Source organism: Protomyctophum parallelum (assembly GCF_964188405.1).
Source record: "Protomyctophum parallelum genome assembly, chromosome: 3".
NCBI classification, from domain to species: Eukaryota; Metazoa; Chordata; class Actinopteri; order Myctophiformes; family Myctophidae; genus Protomyctophum; species Protomyctophum parallelum.
This window is the reverse complement of record NC_139698.1, coordinates 13006568-13027963: the sequence shown is the minus strand read 5'-3', so window position 1 is coordinate 13027963 and position 21396 is coordinate 13006568. Positions and strand designations below refer to the sequence as shown.

The window sequence follows — 21396 nt, the reverse complement described above, 5'->3', positions numbered from 1 at the left end:
CGAAATATCTGGCTGACTGCCCCCCTGGTGGGGACTCCCGATCATAGACTGTAACGGTAGCCACGCCCCTCAGAACATACGCGACTTTATGGCCATTTATTTTATAAATGGGACCATAATTTTCCAAAAAGAATATTATGACATTAGAAATGAGACTTTAAACTAGTGACTGGAAGCAGAAAGTATTCATGACCATGTTTATTAAAGTAATACAGTCTAGGTGAAGTTGGGCCCAAATACATGGACTTCTATGGGGCTATGGGGTTTTTTGGGTCCAGTAACAGCTCCACAACAGGCCATTATATGAACTTTCAGGAGTTTCAGGCTTCACAAAATATCTGTCTGACTGCCCCCCTGGTCTCGACCTGAAAGGTTTGGGAATCACTGCGCTAGATGGAATCACTGCGCTAGTTGGAATCACTGCGCTAGATTGAATGAATCACTGCGCTAGATGGAATCATTGCACTAGATGGAATCACTGCGCTAGATTGAATGCCAGCTATTTTCGACCTGGCATACCTATTTTGGGCACGTCGTTATTGGCGGAAGTGTTTGCTAATTAAAGTGATTATGGCAAATTTTTGCATCATTAGCACACATTTTACTGAAGCCTGTGCTAGGACAAATCTGTCTTTTTTGTGTTAGTATCCCTCACACCTTTTTCCCCCACCCCCCCCACCCCCCTCCCTTTTTTTAAACCCACTTTAACGCAAGATTTTGTTCTACTATTATTATTGTCATTCTTTTTGGCTTTTGGCTAAACTAAACTCAGGTTAACCTTTGTGTGTTTAGTGAGGAGATGTTTGAGAGGAGAAATACTTTGGTATGAACATATTTAATGGTGCACATCAAAGGCCATCTTTAGCTCCTATAATCAATGACATGAAATGATTGGAAATAACATATTTTTGTCTCCCATTGTATATTTTTGAATTTCAATGTTACTATTGCTGAGATTAAATGTAAAGGCTTTCTGACAGTAATATATGTATTCTTTATTTAGATAAAAGTGAGAAACGATGTGTGGTGTTATTACATACATTTTGACATAATGTGGCGACATAAACTATTTGAGCACCCTCAAAAGTATGTGAGTTGTGTGTTAACCTCTTTCACTCTTTCACAAGCTCACAATTAAGTATATTTATAGGCCTTACATTTTGGCATAGATATAACTCCCTTAACTTTATTTGGGGCTTATATTTTTGTTATTATGTATGGCCTAAATTAATCAAATGTTGTTAAGATTGGACACTTATATAATCATAATAATGATAATAACTATTTAGTACTTTTCCATTTACACTAATGGACAATTACTAATGGAAGGGTGACAGATAAAAGATGGGTTTGGTGTGGTTACGGTTAGCGGTGTGAGGAGCAGGGGACCTCATCTGGTCTCCTCTGCTTCCGCTAAGCCAGTTGGTTCTCAAACGTTCTAATTTCAAAGACCCCCATAACCCTGAGGGTGTACTGTACATGTACTGTACATTATATTTGTTCACTCTCAGAGTTACAGACATGTCGGGGTCCATTTCCATGTTGAGAACCCCTGCTCCAAGCTCACCCCACTGTGTGCAGAGAGCACCATTATAAGCCTTAACCCTGAGAGCAACAAATGGGCCTCGAGGGCATCAGCAGCAACCGGGAGGCTGCTGGTTGCTGTTACAACAACGTGTGGCTTCAACCAGATGCATTTAATGCGTGATGTTGACACCGTCCATGGAGACAACGACCTGAAGCTTCCAGAGAACACAGACAATGAGAAGATGTTCCAGATCAAGAGAGCAGCACTGCACCACGCATGCCTTATTACACCGACATACCTTATTACACCGACATACATACTTACTGGCCGGTGGACAACACTGACATACATACCCAGCCGATCGCAGTACTTGCACGTTCTACTGGCTTGCGCAAGTAATAAAAATCACACCCGTGTGAAGTGAGTGGCGCTCTCATCATCTTACAACATCGAGGACAAAACAAACACAGACAAAAAAAAACATTCAACTCAGTTCATTGTTAATGGCATGCATTTAATGTTTGCGTTTAAACCTGTATATAGGAGGGGCTAGCACCACTCAATAATAATAATTTTTACTATGAAAACCTGCATTTCCAGTTGTTTGGTCGGTTACACCTCCATATAGCCTATGGTCACGCCTCGTGACATGCCTCCATATGTGGTCACGCCTTGTGACATCACACCTCCATATGTGGTCACGCTTCGTGACACCATGCCTCCATATATGGTTATGCCTCCATATATGGTCACGCTATATTATATGGGCATTGGTCACCTCGTGACATTACGCCTCGTGACACGTCACGCCACCATATACTGTATGGCCGTCTCCATATACATTATGAAGATCACGACACTGACCCTCATCAAACCCTGGATAGCCATACATGGAGAAGACTGGATCATCACCTAGATCAGCATATATGGAGCCGGCCAGCAACTCTACATCTGACCTCAAACCTCAAACTCTCAGATCTCCATATATGGAGCTGTTGATCCTTCCCCATCCATCCTTCCTCTTTGATGTCTCCCTTTTGACTGATACCTGTCCATTCAAACTCTAGACAGGCCTGCCCCAAAGCTATTAGTGCAGCCACGCCCAACAGTCGGCAAAAACTAGAGTTCTCAACCGGCCTGAAAATGAAGGCCCGGCCCTACCTGGGCCCTCATCAAACCCTGTACACTCAAGACACTGCCCCCGCGGCCACCCTTAGATCTCCATATATGGAGCTGACCTGTTCTGACATTTCATATGTTGATCTGACCTCATCAAGCCCTGTACACTCAAGACACGCTCCATATATGGCCAGTACCGAATTCATTCCATATGTTGATCTGACCCCCCCATGCCAAAGCACCAGCGCTCGCCCAGTAGTCTTCCGTCACCCAGGCGGATTCCCTGAGGGCGTCTTACGGCATGGTAGGCTAATAATAATAACTAGAAAACCCCATGTTTGTCTCCCGAACATCATTAAAATAAGATCTGGTCCCTTTATAAACTCAAATTAATTAAAGACATGCATGACCACTAGGGAGGAAACCAAGGTCACTTTTATTCATATCTACCCGCTGCCATCCTATAAAAAAGTATTTTAGCTTGGAGCGTTACCACTTACCGCCCACAGTGGTAACTAACATGAACCTGTTCATTAGTGCCAACCTTTTGGACAAGCTCTGGCTCCATAGCAGTGCTCAACACTGTGTTTGTGTCTAACATACTACAGCTACAGGTGATGGCATTGTCTTTGAATGATGTGTACACACTCTGTTGTGGGATTGGTCTGAGAGATCCAGAGCAAATTAATATAAATATCGTTATGGATTATGGTTGTGTAGCATTGCGTGGAAGCGGGGTTTGAACCTGGGTCTCCCATTCGCCAGACCAACGCGCAACCTACCGTGCGTGCCAATAGGGCTGAGCCCGATTGGCAGGGCTGTTGCGGGCTAGTCTTTGAAGCGCATCCTCACGCTTCTCACTTCACACAGCGGACCACCCCACACGATGTCCCCTCATGTCCCTGTCTGTGTGAAACAACACACAGACAGGGTAGGTTGTTCAATAGCACTGATTATATGCAACAAAAACCTTATTAGTATTAATGTTATGTGGTTTCCTCCCGACAGCAAAGGTCGTTTTTTTGTGATGCTTTAGTATGATCAAGTAGGAGTGTTCATTTACAAGAAAACAAAAAGTTGGACAGCAACTATATACACAACGATATACAATCACAGACATGGCCTACATATGATCTTTTCCTCTTTATCCTTAATGTACTTCATTCCCTGCAGTTCGTGCCAGCAGCACCGTGGTGGTGACAGTAGTGAACAGCCTCACCAGCAGCTCCACGAGGCACGAGCAGCAACATGGACGCAACAACGTGCAACCAACTGATAGCTCCCCTCATGCGTTCCGATCACTACCACACAATCATTATCATCACCATTATCATTATCGTCATCATCATGATCACCATCATCCTAATCATCTTCCTCCTCTCTCTCTCCTCTCCCCCCCCCCCCCCCCCCCCATCATCATCAGGGCCCCATTGGGTTCATTGTGTAGAAACACGCTCATCTTTTATCCCAGCAGTATTCAGCACTGGAGGAGAGAATCAATATTCATTTAGGTCCTACAACACACAGGCCTCGCCGCTGATGGAGTGAGTGGGAGACCGCAGTGACGGCCACACAACACAACGTCACACCGCACCACACAACACGACACAACGGCCGTCCGCTGGGAAGCATGGAGAGAAAGCACTCGTATGACACACACACACACACACACACACACACACACACACGCGTACACATAGAGGGAATCAAAAGATCATCCTGTTAGTGCAGACTGCACACGCACACACACACATACGTTTGTATTACTATACTTCTTTTTTACCATGCTGCTATGCAATAGCAAGCTGAGTCTCTAGTCCAGCTTGGTTTTCTCATTGGCTGATGTATGTTTTTACCCTAAAAGACTGAGTTATATACTTCCAGTAGTGTGACAATTCATTGCATAATATTCAACAGAAATCAGATGTTCTCTCAGTGGCCTTCCTGTGTGTGTTTCTCACGTACAGTATATGTGAATGTGTGTTAGTATACACTATACAGGCATTTACATGCAGTAGCAGATCCACAAGCTGGAGACATGGCGACTCGACGCATGTTGATCTGATATACTTTTGCTATACTTTGTCATTTGAACCCTGAAACGTTTTGGACATTTTGGAAAGCTACTATAGAAGCTATAGCCGACTCTCTGGCTTTTTGTGGGGCTTAATTGGAAAAAGACAATGGGAATGTCCTTTTCCATTTGTCTCACTTATGTCCTTTAGATTCCGAAGTACAGTTCAATCCAAATAATCAAAAGGTTTCCGCCCAGCGATACACAGAGTACAGCATGACGTCACCTGTGGCCATCCTCCTCCTCAGCTAGGCTGTTTGTGCATGTGGATATAGTGGGAACATCACGTGTCACTATTTGTTCTTGTTGGCGACTGTGCACCCGTGATTTGAACACACACACACACACACACGTGTCATCTCTGGACACGTGCTTCTGTATTGTGTGCATTTGGCGTCCTCCGCGCCCTGTGTAGTGTAGTGTAGTGTAGTTCTGACACGTAGCGTAGCATAGCGTAGCGTAGTGTGTGTATCTCCCCCTAATCAGCGCTGGGTGGTTGGTTATTAGCCACAGCAGCAGGCCGTGCGTGTGACATGGAAGGGGGAGGAATTAGCAGCTGTCACCCCAGTGATGAGTTCATTTCCTGACAGGCCTGTTCTGACGACTCCTGCAGGAGAGGAGACGGACCGGGCTGCTTGATGGAAACCTGCCGCTGCATGGAGCTTAATTGGAGAGCCGGAAAAGGGCCAGGGGGGGGGGGGGGGAGGGTCGGGTGGGGCGCTGGTTATTACGTATACGGAGAGAGAAGTGTGTGTATTTGTGTTGTGTTGTGTGTTGTGTGTGTGTGTGTAGGGTGTGTATGCGACTTGGCTTTGTACGGGAGTGCACAGGGACAGTGTGGGAGAATGAAAGAGGGTGTGTGTGTGTGTGTGTGTGTGTGTGTGTGTGTCTCCCGGGGGCAGTTGAGAGGGACATGAATCGGGGGGAATGGTGGTTCGGAGGGGGCATGTCTCTAACTCTCTCTCTCTCTCTCTCTCTCTCTCCATCTCTCCATGAGTATGATAAATATGGCAATTCTGTTTAGTCTCCATCTATAGAAAGCATATCGGCCCGGGGATCATTTTCTTAATGTCTGTGCTATTAGTTTTGGCTTCCCCTTGGCAGTATTAGCATTCTGGCTGATACGCTCTGTTTGTGTGTGTGTCTTCAGGGCGCCAGGTACAATTCTATTAAACCCACTTGTTTGTTTGCCTCTGTCTTGTCTGTCTGTCTGTCTGTCTGTCTGTCTGTCTGTCTGTCTCTCTCTACACGTGCTCCCATTCCACGAACCCCCCCCCCCCCCCCCCCCACACACACACACACACAGCATTGTGTCCATGCTACATCATGTGCTACATCGATACAACACTCATAGTTACATGTACAGTCAAAATTGGATGGGTTTTTGGTCATTTACCTCCTGTAAATCGATAGTTTCTGTCGATAGTCTTTAAGCGGAGTGCTTGGCAGCCACAGTTCAGTTATGGTTCATCTCTTCAGGAGTTATTGGAACTTGTGGAAGGGAGGGGTGCGGGGGGGGGGGGGGGGGACTCTGTATGTGTCTCTCTCTCTCTCCTTTTTCTCTCCCTATGTCTCAGTGTTTGTGGCTTTGATCACGTTAATCCGTGCCTAGCGCCCACCCCCCTGTCTCGCTGCCATAGACTCACCGCCACACATACCTCAGCGCGTGACGATCATTGACAGCCCACTCTATCCCACAGCCCCCCCGCCCCCCTCCCCTAGCACGCATTCTCCATAGAGCCCCATCACACACACACACGTGCGCGCGCACATATACACACACACATTGCAAAAAAACTCCAGGCAGGCAGGCAGGCCCCAGTGACAGGCAGCTTCTCAACACTTCATTAGGAGGAGCAGTGATTGAAAAGGGATCTGATTAGCTCGCTGTGAAGAGATAGCTGACCAAAAAAATGAAAAACACACATAACAAAATACACTACGCCATTTTAACCAGAAACGACTGCATTTTCAATTAGACACACAGCTCGTCAAAAGAGAGAGAGGCAGAGAGAAAGGAGTGAATGTATAGTCATGTGACTAGAGGAGGTCAAAGCAAAGGGAGAGACGGGGAGAGAAAGATGACGCGTACACTACAGTACAGTACACTACAGCAGACTTGTTTTGTTCTTGTTCTTTGTTCAGTGCTTTTCAACCCTTTTCATATCAAGGCCCATTATTTATTTGAGCATTTGAGCCACGGACCACCACCGGACATTTAGCCTCGCAGACCCAAAACTAAAGAATATTTTGCTGTCATTGGATACGATTTTGTCCATAATTCCACGCTGTTGCCAAACGTTGATCAAAATAACAATTCTTCAACATTTTCTAATTGTGTGGACTTTAAGTAATTTAAGTAATGCATAATTTAACTCTTGAGAGCGTAAAATGAAGAGTTAAAGATCTATAAGGGTCCATTTGGTTACCAACTCTCCATCATTTAGCTGGGGACCACCTGGAACCTCCTCAAGGACCACTAGTGGTCCCTGGACCACCTGGAACCTCCTCAAGGACCACTAGTGGTCCCTGGACCACCTGGAACCTCCTCAAGGACCACTAGTGGTCCCTGGACCAAAACCACTGCTTTAAATCTTACATTTTGAAAGAAACCAAGCTATTTGACATCCTAAATTGTATCCCCATGTTGTATTTTTGATATCCAAATATCCTTCCAATTCGGCCAATGGCCATCCCACCCGTGACCCCAAATTGCATTCTTAAACAAAATGCCAGACGCCAGAGGATTAACACATTTTGCTGGACCCCTGGGGGTCCCCAGACCTCTTCCCACTGGGACCCCTTCAAAGACCCCTGGGGTTCCCCAGACCTCTTCCCACTGGGACCCCTTCAAAGACCCCTGGGGGTCCCCAGACCTCTTCCCACTGGGACCCCTTCAAAGACCCCTGGGGTCCCCAGACCTCTTCCCACTGGGACCCCTTCAAAGACCCCTGGGGTCCCCAGACCTCTTCCCACTGGGACCCCTTCAAAGACCCCTGGGGTCCCCAGACATCTTCCCACTGGGACCCCTTCAAGGACCCCTGGGGGTCCCCAGACCTCTTCACATGTGTGCCATGCATGACATTCAGCAGCATATAAAAGGGTTAATACGGATGGACATTAGCATTCTTGCCAAATCTGGTGTATTTACACTGCATTGTTATGTGTGGTGTTCATTAATGTGTGTTATTGTCCCCTCCAAATAAATGTGTAAATACTGTAGATAAATATTATCTAACCATAATGCTACATAGCTAAGCCCAGGCAGGCCCCCTTCATTGTTGAATCAAGGGGTGTGCAGTTACCGGTAAACACTTTTGCAGACCCATTTTGTTTACATAAACACACAACCCTCTTTAACAGCTCAATGTAGCCAGTTTTTGTTACGTAACGTTACGTAATATGTTTTTTTTGTTGTTGCATGATTTCAAATACTGTTACTCACTATGACTAACTTACCGTCATTACCTAACTTACCGTCATACTCTGATGTAGGACAACACAATAGAGATGGTTGAGGAAAAGTAGTGTCTTTCCTCATGCTGTGCAGGGTGAGCTCATTTTGTGGCCTGCAGGGTCTTAGCATGGTTGATATTGGATTGGATGTGAAAGTGCAGTCAGTGCTCCTGTGGCCCTGCATGGAGCACTAACCTGCATGGCTGCCAATGGGTGGTGTGTGTCTGTCTGTCTGTGGGATTCTGGAGGTCTCACATTACCAGGGATGCCAACATCGGACTGTCAGAATCTAGGAGATTGTTTTTTTGGGAGTGGGAACGGGTGTTGGGACTCCCCAAGCAGGGGGTCTGGGGGAACTCCCCCGGTAACTTGTTAACAGTAGATTTCCTGTGTTCTGGTGATTTGGGGGAGTTTGATACTTTTATAAGGCTTGCTTTACTTAACTATAGCATCGGAAAACGATGATTTGAGTCATTAAAACGCAAAACATAGGCCTACAGAAATGTATTTGATGACTGAAGCAATGTAAGAGCCATCTTTAATGCATAGTGAACATCTTGATACCAAATCCAGGAGAAATGACAATGCAGGAGACTCCTGCTGCGGGATTCAGGAGTGTTGGCAGCCCTGCACATTAATACTAAACAGTGATTTGTACCAGATGTATAGCAGCTGATCTACAAGCTCACAATGAGCTTGGTGGTGCACGGCACCCGCCGCAACTATAGGTGTAAATCTGGCATAATTCTCAGCCCCTATATGTGATCTGTTTAGCATTTTGCCCCAAATGCCTGCATGGGAGGTATCCCTCAAATTTAATATTCTTCTGTGGGGGAAAAAAGGAAGAAAGAGAAATGTGTCATTTGCAGGGATTTAGTCCCAAATTGATCTTAAAACATATCTGAGCTTGTTATAATTTCACTGTCTCTCCATAGCGGGACATTTTTTTGTATCGCCGCATAATTGCGGCACGTTTCTCATCCCCCCGGCCCGCCCTAACCCGTCCGCCTTTTAACCATCTCACATGGCGAATTGAGCCCACATTTGTGAAGCGTAGCCCTGGGAGTCCCCCGGTGGCCCCTGCCTTGCTGTAACAAGCGTAGGGGGGCCCCTGTGGTAAGTGCTCTCTGGGGACCCGGGCTCTGATCTGCTCGTCCCTGGGGCCCTGTTAATTTCGGCTCCATTCAGAGACTACTCGCTACTCTCCACTGCTCTCCATCCTCTGGCGTCCCGTCTTCTCCTCCTCCTCCACTTCATCCTCCCATCCCGCTCTCCTTCATCCTCCCATCCCGCTCATCCCTGGCTTGTTCCTGATGTAGGAGGTGTGAGCCTGGCCTGCCAGTGGGGACTCAAAGCCGTCTCATTAGAAGCCGTATGGGTGGAGATGGTGCTGATGTTTGGGCATGGACTGGAGATGACAAACTATAGGCCCCTGTCCAACATGCACCTCTCTATCCTCTATACCCTCTGCCCCTTGTTGCCCCCTATGTCTCTCTCTCCCTCCCTCGCTGTCTCTCTCTCTCGTTCTCTCTTTGTATAGTCAGGGAATGTTATCAGTATAATGTCAAATCTGGTAATACATTTCTTACCAAGATTTTTCTTCACCAATGTGGTTGGTTATGCTCAGCGTTATGTGACATGTCAAACTATAGGGGGATTTCATGATTGTGAACCCATTCCAAGCATTAGTTTTGCACAAAAAAACAGCCATAGCCATCATCACAAATGTGATGAGGTCAGCTCATTTGGTCATGTTGCTATGGCCGAATTTAGCCCAAAGTGTGTTTTTCGTGCAAAACGAATGCTTGGAATGTGGTCATAATCATGAAAACACATGAAATCACATGCTACTTAAAGTATAATGAAATGTAGAACATTTTGCCATAATATATTGGTTGTTGATGGTATACCCCAACTTTCAGCAGCTGTCAATATAGGGTGGTTGAATAGAAACCAACGTGGGATATGTTAGTAGAGACACCTTTAAACAAACACATTGGTGAAGAAAAATCTCGGTAAGAAATGCATTCCCAGATTGTATTAATATCCCCTGACTATTGTCCCTCCACCCCTGCCCCCCCTCTACCACGGCTGGACTGCGGGGTGGAAGAGGAGGGGGCTACATGAGAGGGGGGGGCTCATGCCGGGCAGCTCCGCAGCAGGAGTGATAAGAGGGAATAAGCTGTCAGCGTGGGCGTCGGATGGGCCCTTATTGTTCATATTTAGATGGAGGAACAATGGCGGGGTGTCAGGGAGCCTATAGTTCATAATCTGCTGATGCTGACCAAGTGTCAGTGTGATCCATGAGCGCCGAGGCTCCTGAATCCTTAAGCCATTCTGGGCGGGAACCCCTTTTTGGTGTTAGCATTATGTTACGCTTTAGCTATTGAAAAATAGCAGATCTACTCGGTGGCGTGCTACGAACTTGTAGGTCTGCTGTTTTTTTTTTTATCGTGAAAATGTGGCACAAATTTGGAATTTATATATTTTTTATCATATTATTTATATGAGTTTTTAACTCAAATCTTTGCCTCTGGGGGGGGGGGGGGTCCCTGGAACTACATGTTTTCAGATGAGGGCCGGAGGCATATTACATATAATTTTTCAGAAAAAAAAAAGACATTTTTAAAAGACGTTTTTTCGATGTCAGTCCAAAATGGGTTAAGCAATCCCCCGTAGGAATGTCATGGGGGAGAGTACAAATGGGACAGCATCTGCCGGACTATAGATAGATAGGTATAGCAGAAAGGGGAAGGGATGGAGAAGGGAGGGAGGGAGTGAGGGAGGGGCGGGCGGGGACGCCAGGAAGAAGAAAAGCGAAAAAGAAAGGAGAGTGAGAGAGAGTGAGAGTGGAGGAGGAGGAGGAGGAGGGTGAGACACGTCCTATAAGAAGAGAAATAAAAAAAAGGCGTGAAAGGATGAAAGGAAATTTGCCAAGAGATGATGGAGAAAAATTACCCAATGTTTCTTTCTTTCCTTTTTTTTTTCTTTTTTCTTTTTTGTCTTCGCCAAAGGGAACAAAATGAAAGCTGTTAATTGTGAACGGAGCTGGGTGGTGATGGTGGTGGCTGTGGTGGTGGTGGTGGGGGGGGGGGGCAGGCAAGTAGACACCTGCGAAGACTGAGCGATGAATGAGAGAGAGAGATGAGGGAGTCAGGAGGAGGAGGGGAGACATGGGAGGCAGAGGGAGAGGAGAGGAGAGGAGAGGAGAGGAGAGGAGAGGAGAGGAGAGGAGAGGAGAGGAGGGGGGTGACTGAGGAGGCCCTTATAGCTGTGTGAGCTCCCAGCAGCTGCAGGTGAGAGAGGAGAGGAGAATGGTGGTCAGATTAGAAGGGGGCCCTGAGAGCCTCCTTCCCCCACAATGAGAGCCTGATTCTGGGCAGAGAGAGATGCCCCGAGACACACAACGGAGCACACCCCGGAGCTGTCACAGCCTATCAACCCTGAAGCAGCGCCGCTCCTTTTGCTTTCAATGCCCGCCTGATAGAAGAGGCAGCCGGTTCCCCTCTCTCTCTCTCTCTCTCTCTCTCTCTCTCTCTCACCGCGGCCCTCTCTCTCTCACCGCGGCCCTCTCTCTCTCACCACGGCTCGGCTGGTGACAGACAATCTGGCAATTAATGTACATCCCTTGATGGATATTTCCTCAGCATATATAGGATCTCATCAAGGCGGTGCGTGTTTGTGTGTGGTTCGGTTCGTGTTTTGTGACAGTGCTTTGAAGCATTGCAGGGGAAAGTAAGCAAAGCTGCAGTGCGCACGTGCACGTGCACATGCACGCACGCACACACACGTTACCCCCGCCCGGGTCACGTGTTGGTTGGCGTTCCTAAATGTGCCACAGTGAGTCCCCTCCCCCCTCCTCCCCCCTCCAGGCATTCTTCATTTACTGTCACAACCATTAGACATGCAGGGGGTGCAAAATAAGAGATGGTATCAGTAACGCATGAGCTACAGTAATTAGCCTCTTGATGCAAGTATGTGTACGTGTTTGCATGTGTATTGGCCGTGGGTGAGAGAGAGAGAGGGAGAGGGAGGGAGGGGGGGAGGGGGGGTAGAGAGAGCGAAAGAGAGAGAGAGATGTTGATGCAAAAATACATAAGCTATAATATCACAATATCTCTGTACATCTGCCAAGAGCTCATCAGAACCTGCATTTCCATTTTCAGCTATAGTTGCAGATCCTGGTCTAAATGATGTATCATCTCCAATGACTCATAGTACACACACACAGTAACAATGTGGTCATTTATCCGTTTGTAACGCTGAGATTTTACAAATGGAACCAAATCGGGTCCATTCGGTTCCATTTTGTACATCTCAGACCTCAAGGGTTAATTAAAACCAAGAATGCATCTGTGTCATTTAAGATTTATCTGGCTATTAGAAATCAGCAGATCTACAAGTTCATAGCGTGTCAGTTCGTGCCGCGCTACGAACATGCAGATCTGCTGTTTTTTGGATAAATCTTGAAAATGTGTGCAAAACCTTTGAAAATGTATGTTTTAAAGCAAACATTTTTTAAATGTATACCTTCTGGGGTTGCCGCATGGAACTGAATATTTTGAGATGTGGGGGTCCGTGCAGGCCAACTACATTTAATGTAATGGGGGTAATGTAAAGGTTTCGAGCATCCCGCTGATATAGCAACACGGTTTTGTTTTTCAGATTGTTTTGATCCGGTCTCATGTCTCAAAGGGTTAAATAAACACAGAGGAGTTCACAGTGTGGACTAGCATGAGAGATGCTAATGCGTCCATTAGTGTATGAGCTGACATGAGATGGAACAGGATGCTTGTCACGCCACGCTGATTACTGCCAAGGCCCTCTCACCCTCTCTCCCACACTGTGCCACTGTGCCACTCTCCTGGCGTGTCCTCTCCCCTCTCCTGTGACTGCACTGTGTGCGTGCGTATGCGTGCGTGCTCGCGTGAGCGCTGCACGTGCCAGTTATCTGTGCGTGGCAGCCCTTCCGTGACACGTCCGGACACCGTGAGACTTGGTTAATACTGACTTGTCATTAGAGTTTGCTCATCAAGGGGGTTAACAGTGATCTCGCTGTCCTCCTAGACTTTGAGGGCTATGAATAATATCGCTGCACTAATTGCTTTTTGGTCTCAGAGTAGCGACACCGCAGCAGCAGCAGCGTCTATACGGCATAGTCAGTTGTGCATTTGAGATGGGCCTATTTTGTTTTTTCTTGACAAGAAAGACTCCACAAAGGCACATACATACACTGTACACATACATTGATACACACATATATATATATATATGTACAGTTTGTACACACACACATACATCCTCAGTGTTAATTTAACACATTTAAAAATGGGTCTATTTGGGTCAAATTAGCACTGATGCCAGTTCACACGGGCAGATGCAAAGATACAGTCTGCCATTACATTTTCAATGGAATCCAGCGACATGACGATGCAAAGATACATCCAACGTTTTTAGCTGCTGCAAAAGCTACAACAAAGATGAGCTGGTTTCAACTTCAGCTGATTGATTGGTTGAATAGTTTATTGAACATGAATGTAAAAACTGAGTACAGTCAAACACAAATAGCACCAACAAAAGTCCTTGCGGTCTTTTGTTTCCATTTTCGCCCTAATAGCTACAAAGATGTGTTTTGTATTTTGTTTCATAAATGAACCATATTTTTTTGTGTGTTGGGAGATCGAAGTTCTCATAGTTTATTTACAACAGATGCAAAGCTATACAAATACGCTGTGTAGCTTTGCATCTTTGTATCTTTTGCATCTTCCCGTGTGAACGCAGCACACGGGAGGATAGCGTGCGGGAGCGCGGAGCGTGACCTCACAGGTCTGCGTTGTTCCAGGTCCATGGGTTGAACTGTGGAGCATGGCAGAGCGCCCGCCCATCATCCACCCGTCCAGCCCATGTCTCACTGGAGCCCTGTCTTATCCCACTGAGACCCACATTCTGATAAAACATCAGCGCTTCTCAGACTATTTCATGTCAAGGATCCCAAAATTTATATAAATGTAACATATTTTCCCAGGCAGGAAAATATGTTGTTCCTGCCTGGAACCCCCCCAGAAACAAATATTTGAGTTAAAAACGTTCGCTGTGAAAGCATACATTTAAAGATTTGCGCCACATTTTCCCGATAAAAAAAAAAAAAAGCAGATCTACAAGCTCTATGAGCTTGTAAATCTGCTATTTTTGAACAGCTAAAGTTTAAAATAATGGTTAAAGTGGTTAAAAGCATTATAAGCTGACACAGGTGTGTTCCCGTCCCTTAATGGGTTATAAGTTATAACCAGCATGCTCCGGTCCAGGTCCTCCATACTGGCCGGCGCTCCGTTCGCCCTGCGTTCCGCTCTGTCCCGCCGCGCTCCCCGGGCCTCCTCCGCGCGGTTCTGTTCAGCGTCAGGCGTCACGCGGTGGACGTCCAACACAAACAGGGAGCCGTCAGACCGCGGCCCGCTGACGGACACGGCCGAGGCCCTGCCCCTGTGCGCTAAACGCCGCTGACATCACAGAGAGCTTAGCCAGTCTATCCGCTCAGCTCCCCGAGGCCCACGGCTCGCCCCAGCATGTGCAATATCAGTCGTTATGCATTGTGTCCGTCCGGCCGTCCGTCGCGCACACAGACACGCATAATTATGCACGGTGAAATCGTATGACTCCGAGAGAGTACAAAATAATGCACCTTTCCTTTACAGGGCCATTTGGTTACAAGCGGCATATTTGTGTAGGTTCAAGGATGTGCTTTATTGTGTACAGATATGAGTAAATCTTATTTTTGTTCAAGGCTTCCTTCAGACAATGCAGCAGCATAGGTAATAGAGCGTCGCAGACAGTCCCGCCCCCTTTCATGACGACAACATGGAAATAATTCCCCATTCATTTTTCCCATAGACAATTCAAAAAGTATTTATTTAAAGATCTGTAAGCCTCGAACAAAGCCAACTCGGATCGTGACAAATCATGACAACAAACACAATATTTTGGGCCGAACAAATAATGGCAAAGAAGAAAAACATCATCTTTCTAATGATTTGTTCAGCCCAATTTTTTGTTTGTTGTCATGATTTGTCACGATCCCAGATGGCTTTGTTCAGGGCTTACAGATCTTTAAATAAATACCTTTTTAAATGCCTATGGGAAAAATGATTTCCTGCATGGGCCTGTCGTCGTCATGAAAGGGGGCTGGACTGCGACGCGCTATACTACTACAACTAATAATAATAATAATAATAATCTGCTTATATCTTAGTATCTTATATACACTACATGTACACTCTCTGAGTTACAAATGGATAAATTAACAATAATCTGGCTCCATGCAGGCCCCGATGAATGGAACAGAAATGCAACTGCATGCACATGAACACAGCACGCGTGCGCGCACACACACACACACACACACACACACACACACTGTACACACACACGTACTGTACGTGCATGTGCAGTGCAGGCACGCTTCCCTCCTGCAACGATAGCCCTCTCCACCTACACACACACACACACACCCTATAACCTACTTAAAGCCTGTCAAGTGTGAACTATTTCTAAGCATGTAAGGCTCAGCAGTACAGATGACATTTTGATCCCTGTGTGTGTGTGTGTGTGTGTGTGGGGGGGGGGGGGGGGGGGGTGTGTGTGTGTGTGTGTGTGTGTGTGTGTGTGTGTGTGTGTGTGTGTGTGTGTGTGTGTGTGTGTGTGTGTGTGTGTGTGTGTGTGTGTGTGTGTGTGTGTGTGTGTGTGCGTGCGTGCGTGCGTGCGTGCGTGCGTGCGTGCGTGCGTGCGTGCGTGTCTGATTTATGGTCAACAAAGACTTTTTCTTCTTCTAAAAGTTTACTTTTTCCACTAAACAGGGAAACTACAGTCTCAATGTCTGCTTTAACAGCCTTTATGCATTAATAGCAACATGCAGTATATGTACATTTATTTGCAGTTTACTGATCTAGCCCATTCTGGGCGGGAACCCCTTTTGGTGTTAGCATTATGATATGCTATTATGCTTTAGCTATTGAAAAATAGCAGATCTACAAGCTCATAGCGTGCCACCGAGTGGCGCGCTACGATCTTGTAGGCCTGCTATTTTTGAATAATCGAAGAACGACTGACATAGAAACATAGCTTTTTCAGAAAACTGTCGGGATGTAGAAGACATTTTCATAATCTGATCTCAGGTCAAAATGGGTTGAGACATGACATGCTGAATGTAACCTCATGTGTTCTCGGGCTCCATTCATATCCTGTAGGATTAAATGCAACATACTGTACAACAGTAGGTCCACAACAGTACAGTACAATACAACAGTAGGTGAGCAGAAAGTTGCCTTATTTAGAACAGGACAGACAGAGAGCAAAAAGGCTCAGTGTTTGATACAGAACACCGGCCCGTATATCTGTGTCACTGTCAGGAGTCTGAGGCTTGTAAAAGACGCAGCGATAGAGGCTACAAAGACACATCATGGATTGTGTTCCCATTTCTCACCACTCTGTCTGACTGGCCTCACTCGAAACATCACAGGAGCTAATATCTCTGACATCCGTGATGAAGCGCATCCGGGGGGGAACTTCAAGGTAGTATCTTGTTGATGCCGGTACATTGTTGTATACACAGTAAAATCCTCAGTGTTAATTTGCCTATTTGTAACTCTCAGAGATAAATGACTTTAAAATGACTTGGTTAAATTGGGTTATTATTAGATTTTACCGTGGATCTCCGAGCTCAGATTGATCAAGTCTTGCCCAAATATGGACAGTGGATCTGAGATTATTAATTTTCACCTACTGGCACAAGACATTATGACACTAATCTGTCTAATGGTTTGTGAGATTATAGCTGCGGACAGACGGACACACACAAACTTCCCAGACTCTTCTAGACGGCTCTGGCCTCTCATAGAAGCCCCAGCGTTTAAAACTGCCCATACAACCCCGCCCCCCTCCCCCTCTCCCCATCACAAAAAAGATAGACTTTAAACTGTTAAATAGATTTATTGTTGAGAGCCAGGAGCCCTTCCTTCCTCCACATGCTGTACAACACACAGCAGGTCCCTGAGGTGTGTAATGGCAACACATCTGAAATGTTACCCCAGTTCAGCGCCAGGCCTTTCTCTTGCCTCAGCGTGGGTGTGGCAGCCTGCTACAGCGGGTGGCCCCAGGCATCAGAGGAGAGGCCCTGGAGAGCACCCTGTGGAAAAATAGTGACCTCAGCAAGCGGCCCCGGCAGTTACAGTACACTTACAGTACAGTGCAGGGCTCCGGCTGCTGTATTGTGGCAGTCGGGGAGTTAGCTGTAGCTATAGCAGGCCTTCAGGGTCAACTCAAGGGCTCTGACTCCAGGGCATGCTAATGTTTGCATCAGCCTACAACTCCCCAAGGCGCGGGCGGGCGGCTTCCCATGTCGGCCTGCGGGTCACCACTGGTCAGGTGAGGAGGTCGGGAGTGTGGGACCTGGCAACGTTTGCATCAGACCGCGAATTCCCAAGGTTCCTCGGCTCGCTTTTCTTTGTCTGGTAAGAAGAGCAGAGATTCATGGAACGAAGCAGCTGCCACTGAATAAAGGAAAGAATGAAAGGCCTGAATTGTGAGGTTTTTTTCTCTCTCACAATGGCGACTTGTTTCTACTTTTTAGTGCAGACGTCGGTGTCCCTTGAAAAACCTTTAGTCTGCCTGAAGAAGGCCATATTTTTACGTGCGCTGGAAAATAACTCACTTTGATTGCACAAATGCTTTATCTCTGTCTTTAGATTTGAATGATTATATAACATGGCTGTCATCAGCAGTCAAAACATTTGTGGTCAACTGAACTCATCAAGACTAATTACTACATTAGGTTGGGTCGCAACAAGCGTGGCTCAATATTTCTCAGCTCGTCGCTGACAAAGTTTGTCCAACCGCGTTGCAAACCGAATGACAAATCTCAGAGGTATCGCTGAAGAGCAGATGCAAATGACTGCTGTCAAACAACCCAGAGCCAAATGGACACTTCTACAGAGGGACTCTTAATTGACACTTTTCCCTTCTTGCACGACTCACTTGCCAATTTGAGGGAGAGCAGCTTGCGTCAATTATAGCTGTGCATGCGCTATTGAAATGCTCACGTGACGGAAGAGGCAATAGTAGAGAACATGCTTTATTACTTAATTGAGTGGAGTTCCAGCAGGCCTTGTAAATGAGGAGTGACAGCTAGTAGGCGTTATCGCAGAGTGCCCTGGGTAATTATGTTCAGCTAAGTCTGAGGAGGAGGTGAGACTCACACAGTAGTTATAAACAGCAGAGTTAGGCGACTACACACAACGCACCCTCGCCGGTTTATTAGCGAATGAAGCTTTACTGCGATCTGCGTTTACTGGAAGGATAAGCAGCGAACGTATTCAATTCAACCAGTTTCGTCTTATTCCGCAGCGCAACGCTGACACTCAACTTGCATATGTTTACGTGTGCTTGTCGCGTTCGCACACACTCGAAGACGTGCGCGCGTGGCGTGCGCCCACATACACAGCGCAATTAGCACATGTAACGACTTTGCAATCAAAAACAAAAACAAGGCTGTCTGAAGTACTCAATCCTGGTGAGAGGTGTAATCATGTTCAGGGCAATTAGACGACTTTGTTGTTCTCTGCATCCATGTTATGTACCTGTGGGATGCTGATTGACTCAACAATCTAATTAGCTTTTGGTCGTGCGTGCGTGCGGGCTCCGCAACGCGCTCGGATTGGATGCAAGTCCAACAGCGTTACGCAGGGCCATAACAAGGTTGCATTCTGGGAGCATCCCGATTCCTGGGGTCAGAGGTCAGCACTGGCCTACATGTCCTTCAGGTAACCTTGAAAAACAAAAAACAAAGGCTTACACAAGCAGGATGGCTGCGTTCTGAGGAGTGACAGATGCCGCCTGAGTCCTCAGTCACTTTCACGTCCCCTAAATCTGAGCACATGAATATGCATGGCCGTTTCAGAGAAAAAGGCAACGAAGAAGATAAATGCAATTATTCCTGGTGGCAAGTCACAGGCCGATTTTTTTCTTTTCTTCACAGCCTACACAAACTCTTGAAATACTGTACTTGTTCGCAGACGGGCAATTCATTTGATTAAAAGAGAGAGAGAGAAGAAAATGAAACAATGCTTTGCGTATGATGGAGAATGGGAGAGTTTCCTCACGAGAGGGAAAAGGCCTTCGCCAGTTATGACATGCCATCAGAGAAAGGGGACAAAGCAGGAAAAAACACCAAGAATCACCACGGTGAGGAAATTACTCTCCATAGACTAATTAGGACTGTGACGGCCCGGGAAACGGCGGAAACCGTCCACCGCCCCCCCCCCCTCCCCCACCACCTCTTCCACATCACATGTTTAGAACTAATCTGGAAAAGAAGAAGAAGAAAAAAACTCTTCAGATATACATACATCCTTTTTTTGGGGGGGTGTGCGTGCATACTTCTTCTTATAGGTGAGAGCAAAGAAAGTGGAGAGGGCTGTGATTAAGGCAGAGTAGTGAAGAGTGTCTATGGTGTCGCGCACCTTTGGGGCCCTCCTTAAGTGGCCTTAATCCATTATTGGCGGGAACCCCTTTTGGTGTTAGCATTATGTTATGCTTTAGCTATTGAAAAATAGCAGATCTACAAGCTCATAGCTCGCCACCGAGTGGCGCGCTACGAGCTTGTAGGTCTGCTATTTTTTTAAGAATCGTGAAAAGTGACATGAAAGTGTTTGAGAACGACTGACATAGAAAAACATATAGCCATAGTCAGGATTTAGATGACATTTGCAGAATCGTTCCCGGGTCAAAGCGGGTTAAATAAGATAATAAGGGCGACGGGCTGGAGACGAGAGGACTTTGTCTGCTGGCATTAGCGCGAGGGCCGTGTGAGCAGGCGGTGTCTTTTGAGGAGGCCAGTGTGCCAGTAATGAGACAGGGTTGCCTTCCCTTACCAGCCTAATTAATCCTACATTTTCATAGCGTATAATCACCGCTCACTGAGCAGCCTTCCGACTGGCCAAAGAGAGATGTCGGAAGGAAAGAGTCCTCCATTTGGATCCCTCTCTCTCTCTCTCTCTCTCTCTCTCTCTCTCTCTCTCTCTCTCTCTTCCTCTATCTCTAGTCCACGTCTCTTCCCTCTGCAATTTATTACATGGGTATCCAGACTGGAGTGAAACCTCCTAGTATGGACCTATCTGTCATCTCTACATTATCAGGAAAACACACCGCCTTCCATATTGTGCTACAAGGGCTCCAGCAAATTACTATTTTTATGGGACATGATAAAGGAAATGCTGCCTTATGTTCAAATATTTTACTGTCTAGAGAGGAAGGGAGGAAGAGGAAGGATTGAGTGCGTCCGCTTTGAGCACGCGTTTTTGCTTGTCTTAATCTTTGTGTGCGCGGTGCATGCGCGTGCGTGTGCACTCGCGCATGTGTTCGTGCGTGCGTGCGTGCTTGTGTATGTGTGTGTGAGAGAGAGAGATGTATGTGTGGCACGCGTGTATAGGCCTGTGTGTGCATGTGAATTATATGTATGTTTAGGTGTGTCTAACATATTTATTCACTCTATATCTGTGTAGATCTGTATCTATAACATACTATATACAGATAAGTAGATGCAGAAAAACGTGTTATAATATTTCCTCTTTCTGAAGATTAATCTGAAATTATTACCCCGAGTAGGCGTACTCTATATTTTTCAATTTATCACAAAACAAAGATTCCCTCACCCACATCAAAACGCATGCTATAGAATGTAGATTCATTGTGACCTTCTGTGTGGGAGGAGGTAATATAAGTGAGCTATGGAAAGCGTGCTGAAATAAACCCCACACTGCTTGCAAATGGAACAACCTAAATCATCTATAGATGAAACATCATAAACGCAACATTCTTCATACGGTATAAAGGTGTGTGTCTGCGCGACCCACCGACTGTGCACGCACGCATGCGTGTGCTGTGTGTGCGCGCGTGCTGTGTGTGTCGACTAATACTATGACGAAAACTGTTCGGCGACTACCTTATTTTCACTGACGAGAAGTAAATGGAAACTAAATGAAAACTAAACTGTGATGACTAAAACTAAGACTAAATACATTGACAATTTCGTCAACAAATAAAAGTAAAATGTTATAGGAAGGGACTATAGTGGACGAGATCCAGTAAGCAAGAGACACAAGTAATTTTACACTTGGTTGCAGGCTGAAAATAGCAGATCTACAAGCTCACATGCAGCAGTGCAAAATCA

At 46.2% G+C, this 21396-nt stretch overlaps 1 protein-coding gene across 1 annotated transcript in view; it reads left to right on the top strand.

Moving 5' to 3' along the window:
* znf407 (zinc finger protein 407) overlaps nucleotides 1–3923 on the top strand; it is a gene marked incomplete at its 3' end in the record, with an annotated part of 221238 nt that extends 217315 nt beyond the window's left edge. Inside the window, exon 15 of the mRNA XM_083762008.1 lies at nucleotides 3821–3923. Within this exon, the coding sequence (XP_083618134.1) occupies nucleotides 3821–3923 (103 nt within the window). The remainder of the gene's footprint in view (nucleotides 1–3820) is intronic.
* Between the last annotated feature and the right edge of the window lie 17473 nt (nucleotides 3924–21396).